The sequence below is a fragment of the Pistacia vera genome, unplaced genomic scaffold (genome assembly GCF_008641045.1).
Source record: "Pistacia vera cultivar Batoury unplaced genomic scaffold, PisVer_v2 Contig25, whole genome shotgun sequence".
Classification (NCBI taxonomy): Eukaryota; Viridiplantae; Streptophyta; class Magnoliopsida; order Sapindales; family Anacardiaceae; genus Pistacia; species Pistacia vera.
Genome location: NW_022196057.1, coordinates 1 through 14500, shown reverse-complemented (window position 1 = coordinate 14500; position 14500 = coordinate 1). Strand labels below are relative to the sequence as shown.

Here is a 14500-nt window from a genome sequence, read left to right as displayed (position 1 = left end):
GTCTCCGTTGTATGACATTTCATGTAGTTTATATGATGCTTTTTCTTTTAGCTTGGAAATTTTCCTTCATCCCAGTAGAGCTTAATTATTTTTTTTATTTTTTTTTTGACATTTTGTAACATATCTTAAACACATAATTTTAAATTTAATCTTAATCTGTTAAGATTAAACCCCCATTAGGATGTTTCAAAGTTAATAATGAGAAATTATGTTAATTTGGAATAATATAACATGGATCCACTTAGGTTTTTTATAATTTTCCTTTTTACTCATAAAAATACACATAAAACATATCCTTATTTTATTGGACATTAAAAAAAATGAGATGATAAGACTATCTCATATAAGTATTTTAATCCATTTGTATTGAACAATGAATGCAATTTCAAATACTCATACCTTTACAAAGTTTATTAGTTTGATCAAAGTAGACACATTAATAGAGTTTAGTCCTGGGATTTACCAATGGACCTCACTACATTTCTTGCATAAATCACAGCAACCAGAACAAATAAAGTTGCCACAATCAAGTTCATAATCTTTCTTGAATGCTTCATCTCCCTCACCAAAACACCAAAAGCCTTCTTGAAATCCTCCACAACTCTAGATTTATCTCTCACATTCGGAGTTTCAGCAGCCGCTTCATTCTCCATCTTTTCACCACTACCTTGCTTCTCTTCCATTGTTGCACCTCCCAACTCTTCATTCTTCCCCTCTAAACTCTTCTCCGGAACAACTCCAGATTTATCTCTGACATTCGAAGTTTCAGCAGCTGCTTCATTCTCCATCTTTTCACCACCACCTTTCTTCTCTGCATCTCCCAACTCTTCATTCTTCCTCTCTAAACTCTTCTCCGGAACAGTTTCAGCATAATTTTTGGCCTCTTCTTGCCCATTTTTCATTAGAGCTTGCAGCTCTTGTTTCGGCTTTCGGCTTTGCTGTTTCTCCATGGATGGAGCTGTTTCAGTAGGTGGTTCTTGTCCTTTATTCTGAGGCTTTGGAATTTCTGTTGCAGTAGGTGGTTCAGGAGCTGGTGTAATAACTTTAGGGTGTTTGATGTAAAGTGCGGCATTTTCAAACTTTGCACTAATGTCATTGATCTCATAGTTGGAAGGAATTGGTATTTCCAAGTAAAATCGGGTCCATTTGTCCTTTCCTTTTGGCCGTTCTCCGCTCACCTTCAGTTTACGTGATGTTGTTATTTGAACCTTGAGTTGCTCCTTTTTGAAACCTGCAATTAAAATATATGATACTAATTAATAGAAAGAAGTTGATTAAATAAAAGAAGGCAATTTCAGAAAGAGAAAGAACCTGGTAGTTGAAGAATAAGAGTGTCGTATGTAGGTTCCCGTTGCCAAGCTGTGGATGGCTCAAATTCCTCATACACGCGATTGTGTTCCATTTCTGTGGGTGAAAATGAAATGTTTAGGTTGTTGCTTTTATAGCACATAAGAGCCTTCTGGTTTTTGTTCATCTTTTCTTTCACCATAATTATTCTTATTCCTTGATTTTGCTTCAAAATTTCTTTCGGTTGTTCAATGCCTGCAAGTATGCTATGCTTTAATCACGTCGAGTTGGTCACTTCAACTTCACGCATGGGAAAACCCAAGCTTCCTGCTTATTCTCAAATTATAAATTTATTTATGCCTCTTTAAAGTTTAAATCCAACAAACATGCCCTCAATTTTTCTACTTCTTTTAGTTGCTCCTTTAAATTTTTTACTAGTCAAGGTCTCGGTTCACAGTTTGACTGGTTAAATGGCCGGTTTTCGATGGTCCAAAAAGTTTAAATTCTTCGAACACACCCCTGAAAACTACAATTAGTCCCCACAGGTTTAAAATATAGAAAATACACTCCTATGATCTGTTTTTATTTTGACATTTCCAGCCAAATTCCAGTGGCTAAAATTCAATCCGACACTACCATCTGAACCATTGTCCTCCACTTTACAAAACCCCTCTAACCCCGAAACTTGGTAGCCCTCAGTTCGCCGGCCGTGAGTCACAAACACAGTCGCGATTAGGTTGATTTTTGTAGCCAAATTCCAGCTTATTCCAACCTCCAAAATTCAATCAAACACCACCACCTAAACCATCAACCTCCACTCTACAAAACCCTTCTAGCCTTGGCACTTAGTAGCCCTCTATTTGCTAGTCGTGATTCCCATATTGGGTTGAACTTTACTGTCAAATTCAGGCTTATTCTGACGTCGAAAATTCAATCCAACACTACCACTTAAACCACTGGCCTCCACTCTACAAAAGCCCTCTAACTCCAACACTTGGTAGCCCCTCGTTCACCAGCAATCAAATTAGGGATTTGTATGAACACTGAAACTGAAATCTTGGATCGAAAAAAAAGGCCAATCGACGATTAGACCGATCTAACCGGCCGATCTGGTTCGGTCCAGTTTTTAGAACATTGATGATCGCCATAATTAGAAAGCAACAATTCATCGCCATAACAGTAAACACCATAACTAAAAGATCGAAGAATTTATCAACATAACCAAAAACCTATAATTCATCGCCTAGATAACAATAAAATCATCTTTAACCAAAGACACCAAACCTGAATCTTAAACCATCACCATCGTACGCCAAAAACCAAAAACCATAAATCAACCTCAAACACTAAAACTAGCTTCATAACTGAGAAAACTCATAAACCTATAAATCAAAATATGTCAAAATCCATAAATCAAGCATGCTTTATAACCCAGGAAACCATAAAAACTCATAAATCAAAACATGCTTCATAAACCAAAAACCCATAAATCAAAACATGCTTCATAAACCAAAAACCCATAAATCAAATTGAACCACCAAAACATGCTCCATAACCCAAAAAGTCTCATCAACGATTTTCAAAAACATGTAAGCAATATGTCATCAATTTTAATAAACTAACGCAGGACCAAAAGCACATGCCTCTTGCCATAGCAATCACCAAATATTGTGAAAAAGATTGAGAATTCTTAGTCTAGTCTATCCAATACCTTAATAAATGCAATTGATGGAGATATCACAAACTTTTCTTTGTTAGACTAGAGGCCCTTTTCTTTGTAGAAATATAACGTATGTTGTTCTAAAGACTTCTTTCCCATCAAAAGAAGAGAGATTATATGGATAGGCAGTTATCTCTTCCCACATGTCCCACTATCCACTATCTAAGGGAAAATTAATTGATATGAGGAGTAATTTATTTAAATATTAATAATGAATAATGGGCCACAAAAATTAATATTTTTATTTAAAAAATAAAAAATCGTAACATTCTCCCACTTGGCCCATTCAACACTTAATATGTAGCAGTTTTTTTCCCATAGATATAATATCATCATACCCAAACAAAAGAGTTTAAATTGCATGAATCGTGGCAGTAAGTCCTTTAGAGCAAGTATTACTTTCCACATATTACAATGCAACTTTTTCTTTTGAATGAGAACCATATGTGGTACATGTCTTTATGAATGAACTTCCAAATGGTCATTCAGGGTCCACAAACGAAATTCAAAGATGTATTGTTATTCTCCAAACTTCATGTACACTACTAAATAAGAGAAGACAAATATGAAATTAATGGAGTTTTCCAAATCAACAAAATGTGATACAAACATAAAAGGTCTCTCAATCACACAAAAACTACATAATAGAACTAAGTCCCATATGTTCAACATGTCCCTTATAAGCAATAGGTGGTAAACCTTTTGTCCATGGATCAACAATCCTCAATCTAGTATCGATGTGCTTAACAACCACTTTGTTGGCTCTGACATGTTCTCAAATAACTAGATACTTAATGTTGATGTGCTTACTGCGACTTCCGTTTTTATTGTTCTTGGCCAAAAACATTGCAACAAATTATTGTGGTAAATCCTCAATGGCTTGGAAATTGTGTCAACAACTTCAAGCCCTAAAATAAAACTCCTAACCATATAGCATGTGATGTCACTTCAAAGCATTATACAAACTCCGTTTCAGTGATAAAAGTAGCAACCAAATATTGTTTTGTACTTCTCCAAGAAATGGACCCTCTAGCTAATAAGAGGACATATCCTAATGTTGACTTTCTTGAGTCAAGGCAACAAGCAAAGTCAGAATCTGAATATCCAATCAATTCTAGATTATTAGATCGCCTATATGTAAGCTTGTACTTAGTCCCTTAAAGGTATTGCATGACTTTCTTTGCAGCTCTCTAATAGTCAAAACATGGATTACTTTGATATCTACCCAACATTCCAATTGCATATGCAATGTCAGACTTGTGCAAACCTGAGCATACATTAAACTTCCAACGACAGAAGCATAAGAAATGTCCTTCATTTGTTCTCTCTCTAAATCATTTCTTGGGCTTTATTCCAATTTGAATTTGTCACCTTTGACAATAGTTGCAACACTAGATGTACAACACTTCATATGAAATCTCTCAAAAACTTTATTAATATAGGCTTCTTGAGACAATCCTAATATCCCTTGGGATTTGTCTCTCTCAATCTATATGCCTATGACATATGAAATTTCACCTATATCTTTCATATCAAATTGTTTCGAGAGAAATCGCTTAATCTCATGAAGTAAGCCCAAATCACTTGAAGCACATAGAATATCATCTACATATAGGACTAATGAAACTATTTTGCTCCCGCTGACCTTATGGTATATACATTGATCCATGATATTCTTCGTAAAACTAGATGAAGAAATGACATTATGGAATTTTAAATACCATTGATATGAGGCTTGTTTTAGCCCATATATAGATTTCTTAATCCTACAAACCAATTGATCATTCCCCTTTGAAATGAAACCTTCTGGTTATTTCATATAAACCTCTTCCTCTAGTTCTCCATTAAGGAATGTTGTTTTCACATCCATTTGATGTAACTCCATATCAAAATAAGCCACCAATGCCATGATTGTCCAAAATGAATTCTTCTTTGGAATAGGAAATAAAGTATCGTGATAATCAATTCCTTCTTGTTGAGTGAATCATTTGACTACAAGTCTTGCCTTGTATCTTTCAATATTGCCTAAAGAGTCTCTTTTGGTCAACCAATGGTCTTTCCTTCCTTAGGCAACTCAACAAGATTTCAAACTTGGTTATTAGCCATTAAATCCAACTCATCCTTCATGGCATTATGCCATAATATGGATTTATTTCTACTCACAGTCTATCAAAATGTAATAAGGTCATCTTCAGCACTAATATCCATGTTAGATTCTTGCAAGTACACAACATACTCTGAAGAAATTGCAGATTTCATTACTCTTGAAGATCTTCTCAATGTTGCATCAACATTTTCAGCTTAACTGGATCTATAGGAATATCTTTATAATGATATGGTTCCTCAACAATTGGTTGTTCATGAGTTATTGATTCCTGATAATTATCATGAAACACAACCAATATATATGAAGATGTAGGAGCAGGTTCAAAACTATTATCCTCCTTAAAAACTAAGTTTCGAGGTTCGCTACTCCCACTAATCTCATCATTCTCAAGGAACGTTGCATTCTTAGATTCTGTAATTCTCGTCGCACGAGATGGATAATGAAATTTGTATCCGTTAGACTTTTCTATATAGCCAATGAAATATCCACTAACTATATTTTTCTAACTTTGTCTCATGTGGATTGTAGATCTTAACTTCAACTAGGCAACACCATACATGTGCATGCCTTAAACTAGGTTTCCAACCTTTCCATAATTCAAACAACATTTTATGAACCACCTTGGTTGGAACCCTATTTAGTACATATGCTACAAATTTTAGAGCTTCACTCCACAAAGGCAACGGGAGATCAGAGTTATTAATCATACTTCTCAGCATGTCCGTCAATGTTCAATTTCTCCTTTCAGCCACACCATTTTGAGATGTGAGCTTAACATTGTGTATTGTGCCACAATACCTAATTCTTTTAGATTCTTTGCAAATGCACAAGGTAATTGTCCCTTTTCATTGTACCTACCATAATATTCACCACCTCTATCTGACTTCACAATCTTAACTTGTTTACCCAATTGTTCTCTACACTCACTTTATAGACTTTAAAAACATCTAATGTTTCACCTTTATCATAAAGCAAGTAGAGATACATATGTATAATCATCAATAAAGGTAATGAAATATTTCTTACCATTAAAACACGTTTCATAAGGACCTGAAATATCAGTGTGTGTAATCTCTAAAACATTAGTCCTCATGGCACCTTTCTTGACCTTGTTAATTTGCTTTCCTTTAATGCAATCCACACAAGTACCAAAATCAGTAAAGTCAAAAGCCTAAAGGATTTCATCATTTACCAATCTCTTAATTCTATTTATGCCACAACATGGAGAATTTCTCATTTATAACACCACACTTAATGCCAACATTATTACCATGCATAGTCGTAAGGTTATAAACAAGGGTAGAATTTAAATGAAGTTTAAATAACCCATCATTTAAAATACCATCACCAACATGAACATCGTCTTTATTCAAATGAAGGGAAGTATCAATGAAATTGAAATTGAAACCATAAGGTAAATTTTTGAAACTGAACCTAAGATTTCTAAAAAAGGATGAAACATAAAAGGTTCTTTCAACATCTAAAATAAAGCTAGATCTAAGGACAAGTCTATAGGTCCCAACCGTCTCGACATGTGAACGCATCTTGTTTCCTGAATAGATGGAACATTCACTTTTCGTCGGTTTATTTTGGTTTAAGAAGCCCTACATGGTATTGGCAACATGGATTGTGGAACCAGAATCAATCCATCAAGTGTTATGAGAAACATAAATTATGTTAGGAGTAATGCTACAGACACCGAAATTTTACACCGAATTTTTGTACCGAAAGACATGGCAACCAGTCAGACGTGACCACACTGGAGTCTTTCGGGAATGAACGGTCGTCCAACATTTATGGACGTCTGTCCATATTTAATAGACTCTCATTCATATTATATGGACGGGTGCAAAATTTTAAAAAAAATTACATTCAATGGACAGGCGTCCCTTTTAGATGGACACATGTCCATTGTTTAATTTAAAAAAAATTTACATTCAATTTCTGTCTCAATCCAAAAATTTTACATTCAATTTTCCTCTTACTTTGCATTTTGTTTATAAATAAATAAATAAATAAAAAATTGAGAATGGACGCCAGTCCACTCATTTGGATGGTCGTCAGTGGACTGGCGTCCATACTTTTACTTAAAATCAATTTTTTTTTTATTTCATCTAAAAATTTTATACTTTAAAAATGAATATTTCATCTAAAATTATATGGACGGGAGTCCATTTCAAATGAACTACCGTCCAATAACAATGGATGGTTGTCCATATTTTATGGACGGTCGTTTATTCACGGAATATTTGTTAACGTGATACGTGGCTCGTCTGATTTAGTGGACACATCATTCGGTGTAAAAATTCGGTGCAAAGCGTCGGTGTCCGTAGCATTTTTCTTACATTAGATTCAAAACACACTAAAGAGATTAGATTACCTTTCTTTTCAAACCAATGCTTGAATTTGGGACATGTCTTCTTTATATGTCTTTTCTTCTTACAAAAGAAGCATTTGACATCGCCTTTATTAACTTGACTAAGAGGCATTTTGCCTTTCCCTTTCTTGGATGGTTTCTTGTCACGAGTCGCCAAATGTGCACTTTCAATGCTCTCTTGATTCAACCTCCCTTCCTTTTGCACACTCATGGTCAGAATTTCATTGAATGACCATTTCTCCTTATATGTGTTGTAAGAGTTCTTGAAGAGTCCATATTTAGACGGGAGCGAGTAAAGGATGAAGTGAACTAGAAATGACTCATACATCTCAATCTCCAATGATTTTAATCGAGCGGCTATGTCTTGCATCTACATGATGTGCTCACTCACACCTTTGGTACTATTTAATTCCATGGAACACATTTTTGTCATCAGGGTGCTCGCTAATGCCTTGTTCGAAGTCTCAAACTGATTCTGAATAGTTTTGAGATATTCTTTCGCTTAAGTACAATCAAGAATGGATCCTTAAATACTATCCCATATGAGACTTGATAAACATCAAACTCAAACAATTGGATTCTTCCCAAAGATCATATGATGTTTTCTCAACTTGGATGCTTGATTCTGTGGGCTTTGGTGGTTCATCCACTCGAAGTGCCAAATCAAGGTTTATGCACCCTAATGTTAGGAGAATTTTCTCCTTCCGATTAGCATAGTTATCACCACTCAGAGGAGCAATATGAGAGGAATCAAATTTGAAACATATAAAGTTTGAACAACTGCAAAATAAACAATAAAGCTTACTAAACATGCAATGACCCAATATGGAATATTTACCCATGTAAAACAATCCAAACAAATAAAACAACATGTCATTATAATCTTTCATGTGGGCTTAGATTATAACACGCAAGCGATTTAAATTACTTTATGATGAGACTAGCATTTTATCTTTAAAATAATTTTCTAGGCCTATGGGCAACTAGTTTTTTTTTTTTTTAATAATTTTATCTCATCGGCCCATCCTAATTAAACACTTCAATATAAACATTACCCCACTTAAATTATTATATTTTCATGATTAATTACAATTATTGATGTCATTGACTTTGTGTGACTAAACTTAAAATCACTAGACATTTTCACAATTAAGAATGTTGTGGCGATTACTTAATTACTCAAATGTAAACTTAAATATAACATCAAAATTATTAACTAAACATTATGTCAATTATCAATTCTTTATATTAAGGAAAACTAAAATATGCATAGAAAATTAATTATGTATAACAATCCTAAATAAATTTGTACAAGTAGTAATTTGCAAAGAAAAACAAACTAATAAGCCCAAAATGTCAAAAATGACTATTTAAATGAATTCACTCATCCCCATAAGCCAAAGTCAGCCCAGACAACCGAAAAAGGCCTCTCCTTGATTAAAACAACACGTTCGTTTTTTTTTTAAGTGTTCAAAACGACATGTTGTTTTTCTCGGTTCAAGCGACTCTTTTGTGACAAAACGACACGTTGTTTTCTAAGGGAAGAAACCAACATGTCATTTTGAAGTCTTAACCTTCACTAGGGTCTGCAATCGTATACCCACCTGAAATGACCCACTATGAACCCAGAACTCTGAAATGCATGTTGTTTTCTTAGAGGAAGAAAACGACATGTCATTTTGAAGTGTCTTAACCTTCAATAGGGTCTGCAACCGATACTCGACCTGAAATGATCCATTATGAACCCAAACTTTGAATGCAATATCCTCAGTCATTATAAGTCTGTTTGTTTGACAATTCAATAGTTGTTTTTCTCACAATTGCATAAGGAATTTAATCCTCCATTAGTTTGGCAAACCTCCAAAACAAAAGTAATATAATATGTAGAAGAATCACAAACCTTAATGAATGAAAAACACATTCTAGCAACAATTCAACATAATCATTGATAATAGCAATCAAAGAAATCCAAATAAAAAAATTTAACGGAACCAAAAACTAGACGAGATATTGCTCTCATACCAAATGTAAGCAATATGTCATCAATTTTAATAAACTAAAGTGAGGCCAAAAACACATGTCTCTTGCCATAGCAACAGATTCCAATATTAAGAAATCACATACACCAAATATTTGAGAATTTTTAGTCTAGTCTATTCAAGACCTTAATCCATGCAATTGATAGAGATATCACAAACTTTTCTTTGTTAGACTAGAGACCCTTTTCTTTGTAGAAAATATAACGTATGTTGTTCTATAGACTTCTTTCCTATGAAAAGAAGAAACATTATAGGATAGGCATTATGTCTTCCCACATGTCCCGCTATCCACTATCTAAGGGAAAAATAATTGATATGAGGAGTAATTTATTTAAATATTAAAAAAGAATAATGGGCCACAGAAATTAATATTTTTATTTAAAAAATAAAAAAACAGTAACTAACAAAATGTACTAAATTGGCAAACAGTACAAACCACGGTGGGAAAACCCACGGCATAAAACAAAGTCACCGATCACAAATCTAATATGAAGATAAAGGGGATGTCACAATGGGTTAAACACATCTCGTTGTAAGAGGTTAAGAGGTGGCGCTGCTAATTACAAGGGTGGTCAGGAGGTGGAAATAGTGGTAGGTTAGAAGACGGCGATGGGAGTAGAAGGGGTGTGTTGTGGAGATTGGTGGAGTGTGGTTATGGTTATGACAAAAAAGATTTTGTGAATGAAGATTAGTCCAGTAAAAATTATTTTAATGTTAATAGATTATGTAAAATTAATCCATTTTGATTTATTTATTTTATTTAAAATAAATAAATGTTCAACCCCATCTAAAAACTTTGTAGGAGGTTTTTATAATTTAAATGTTTTATTTAGTAGTGGAAGCGATATGCCATTTGTCTATTTATTTCATTCTAACGACCGTGAGTTTAGAGGACGATTTTGAAAGTTTAAAATTAATGTGTCCTTCGTAGGATCAAAACAATAGGGACTAACATCTTTTCACTCACGGATTCTTTTAATAAATATGAGGAATAGTATATTCACCCTTAGGTTTGGACTAAATAACAGAGAAGCCCTATATAATCTGGTAGTAACAAATCCACGATAATTTTGATAGACGTTATCAACAAATAGTATTTTATCACCTTTTATTTTATTTGGGTTAACTGTGGCAGCTGAAAAGCCACCTTGGCACCAGATGTGTAAGGCATGTTATAAACGCCACCTTAAAGAAACATTATGTGTGGTCAATCTTGTAATATCAGATGATAGATGTAACGCAAAAGCATAGATCAAAGCCTCCTCTTTTCTCACGAGTTGGAGATGTCGTTGCAAGGACAACGCTGGTCACAGTTGTTGCCGTAACATACCCTTTTATAATATTTTAATTTGTATTTTGTTCTTTTACTAAATTATAAAATAATTATTATATATTTTTCGAAGAATATTATAAGATAGGTTGACAAACATTTTTCACAACTTTCTCTCACAAACACTGATATGATAGCTCGCAGTTGGTCAGTTCACATTTGGTTAAGCGAGACCCATTGCAAACTGACCAATTACGAGCTGACACGTCGTATTTGTCATAGAAAGTTAGTGAGAAGTGTTTGTGAGTGTAGTAATAGGAGTGTTCAAAAAAAATGTAAAAACCGAACCGAACCGAAAAACCGGTTCTGCTATATTTCAAAGAATTCAAAAAACCGGATTTTAGGTTCGGTTTCCAATTTGGGTGAAAATGCAAACTGATTAACTAAAATCGATTATACTAACCAGTTTATAATAACAATAATAATAATAATAAAATAATCTTAATGGATATTATATATTAAAATAAAATAAAAATTAAATTTATTTGTATCAATTTTTAATGTGTTGTTAGTTGTGGACAATGGATATGTATGAATGTTTAATTTTTATTTGGATATATATTGTTGATGTTTACAATTTAATTCGGGAATTTTTTTAAAAAAAAAAATTTTTAATCAATTTTAGGGGAAAACCAGTTCAAAACCGGTTAACTGGTTTTTTTCAAAACGATTAACCGGTTTTTCGGTTAACTGAAAAACTGGTTTTCCCCTAAATCAGTTTGGTTTTGATTCAGGAATTTTCCTGAACCGAAAACCGGTTCGGTTCACTGGTTAACCGCTTTTAAACACCCCTATATAGTATTACTGCAGATCATTTGTGATTCAATAACCTACCTCATATATATTATATGATTTTGTGATCCATGATTTCTAAATTTGGAATAATGTCTTATTCTATTATAACTTTTAAGTCAAAATTTAAGTTAAATTGAATATATGAGATAATATTTTCTGTATTTAAGATTTTACATTCACTACTCAAGAAGTTGAGTTCAATTAATTATAATTAATCCAGAATTTCATGTCATAGGTTTACTATGGGTTATATTTTAAAGGGTTTATAAAAGACTAACATATTCACCCATTATTTTCTACCCCATTAAAGTAGCCCAATATAACCTGATAGTGACAAATTCACCCATAATTTTAATAGACGTTATAAAAAACCGCAATTTTAACAAAATCTTTTTAAGTAAATCACCTTTTTGATTTGGGATAAAGGTGGCAGTCGAAAAACCGCCATGGCAGTAAATGCATGAGGCACATTGTGGAGGTCACATCAAAGAAACTTAGTATGTATTCAATTCTTATTATATATCTTAAAATAGTATTTTAACAAAATCTTTTTAAGTAAATTATATTTTTTATTTTTGCCAACTGCGACAGTTAAAAAGCTACAGGACACTAAAAAGGATGATGATTAGAGTTCTTATTTGGTTAACAATTTAAAAGTTTTATAAATTAATTAAGATATATGTAAGTTGGTTTAAACACTTTCAACGATAAAAGAAAAAGTCATCAAAACGCTAAATATATGGGGCACATTAAAGAGATTGTCTCAAAAAAATATGACCGGATATCAATTCTTCAATAATCAGATGATGGATGTAGCACAAAAGAATAGATTGAGGGTTTCTTTATCTTCACAATCCGGAAATGTCGTTGTTGGCATGGTCGGAATAGTAACATAAATTTTTATAATATTTCAATTATTCATATTTTATTTTTGTATTAATTTGTAAGATAACTAACATTATACTGTATATATTTCTTTTAAGGTCAAATTAAAAATTTTAATTCAAATTAGGGGTAAATTTTTTTTTTTATACATTAACCCGTTTTAAAAGTAACTGTATTTATATAAGGACTAAGAATTTGAAACTAGTATTTTTGTGAATGAAAATGAAAGAGCCACCAAAGGTTGTACACTAAATTTATGCCTCTAATAACATAGTAAAATTCCGACCATTAATTAAAAATCAACAGTGATGATTTTGTTACGTTTTTCGATACACAGATTCGGTTTATCTATATAATTCTTTTGTGAAAGTACTTCTCCAAATCCAACAACAGGGACTCAGCGGCTTTTTCTGTTTACACAAAACGCAAATATTTTAATATATTTTCTCCTCCCAGTGAAACTGAAATTATATCAGAGGGTTTTGCTAGGGTTTTTGTTTCAGCTATCAATTATATCTTTCCCAAATTCTGTTTAAAATTGGAGTTTTCTCAAGAACCAAACGCCTCCAAACCCCATCAGAAATGTCGTGCACTAGCTGCTGGTCAAAATCTCTAACCCACGATGACATATCCGGCAACCTGATTTGCGCATCGTGCGGTACGGTCCAATCATTCGACAATTTTGACCCCCAAACCTACGGTCGCGATGGCCCTATCGGAACTTACATCCACGTCGGTTCTGCAGGTACCGGCTCCGTCCTAAACTATAAAGATAAAAAAGTTTACGAATCTAAGAAATTAATCGATGAATATACTTATAAATTAAATTTGACCGGTCAAAGATCCGTGGATGTCAAAAACATGATTAATAAAATCACTGAGGGTGAATTTGGGTTAGGGGAGTGGTTTCCGATTTTAATCGGTGCGTGTGGTTATTTTGTTATGAGAATGGAGAATAAATCTTTACCTCTGGGTGAGGTTGCGTCTGTTTTGAATTGTGATGTGCATGAATTAGGAAGAATGGTTACGCGTGTGGTTGAGTTTTTGAATTTGAAGTTGCCTGAATTTGATATTGTGATTATGTTTGAGAAAGTGTTTAGTAACTCGAAATTGTCAAAATTGGTTGAATTGGAGAGGGATAAGTTGGAGCAGATGAGACAACAAGGAGTGTTTTTGTTGAATTGTGCAGTGAAGTGGTTTTTGACGACTGGGAGGAGACCAATGCCATTGGTGGCAGCTGTTTTGGTGTTTGTTGCAGAGTTGAATGGGGTTGGATTGAGGATTGAGGATGTTGCCAAGGAGGTACATTGTGTGCTTGGAACATGTAGAAAGAGACACTCGGAGTTGTTGGAAGCGCTTGTGAAGGTGGCTCAAGCGTTGCCATGGGGAAAGGATGTGAATGTAAAGAACATAGTGAAGAATGCACCTTTTGTAATGCGTTATATGGAGTTGAAGTCCAGGGAGAAGAGAAAAGAAGGCAGGGAAGGGCTAAAGTGTGGTGGGGTTGATTTTGATGATGTGGTTAGGGAGTGTTTGGAAAAAGATTTTGAGTATGGGATTGATGAGGATAAGGTGGAAAGTGATGCTCAGTATTTTGATATGGATGATAGAAGTGGGTTGACTAGAAGAGGGGTTGGAAATGGTGATAAGATTGAGCTTTCTCATGAATGCCTGGGAATGATTTATGCTAAGTTTTCAAATGAGATTGATGGTAGGAGGTTAGTAGGAGAGAGTGAAGAGTTACATGGAAGGAAGAGAAGGAGAGGGTTTGAGCGTAGTGCCTGTAGGGAATGGTGGAATGGAAAATCAGAAATGAGCCAGAAACTTATGCTTAAGAAAATTTTGGAGAAAGATGTAGGGCTGGATGTTATGCCTCCGTCATTTGTTAATGGCTGCATGGCAAATGAGAAGAGGCGAGCAAAGATAAATTCTGCGAAGGTAAGGATTAATAAGATTATGG

At 33.9% G+C, this 14500-nt stretch overlaps 2 protein-coding genes across 2 annotated transcripts; one reads left to right on the top strand and one right to left on the bottom strand.

Moving 5' to 3' along the window:
• Positions 1–278: 278 nt before the first annotated feature.
• Positions 279–1402, bottom strand: LOC116132175 (inactive protein RESTRICTED TEV MOVEMENT 2-like). Its single transcript, XM_031417837.1, has 2 exons — positions 1312–1402; positions 279–1231 (listed from the first exon to the last, which is right to left on the bottom strand). Exons 1-2 carry the CDS (start codon positions 1400–1402, stop codon positions 447–449), a joined length of 876 nt encoding a protein of 291 aa, XP_031273697.1. The 3' UTR covers positions 279–446.
• Positions 1403–12943: 11541 nt separating this feature from the next.
• Positions 12944–14493, top strand: LOC116132295 (plant-specific TFIIB-related protein PTF2-like; the record flags this gene model as incomplete). The annotated part of the gene is made up of 1 exon (XM_031417955.1): positions 12944–14493. A coding segment is annotated over exon 1 (1371 nt), but the record flags the coding sequence as incomplete, so codon positions are not given.
• Positions 14494–14500: the final 7 nt, after the last annotated feature.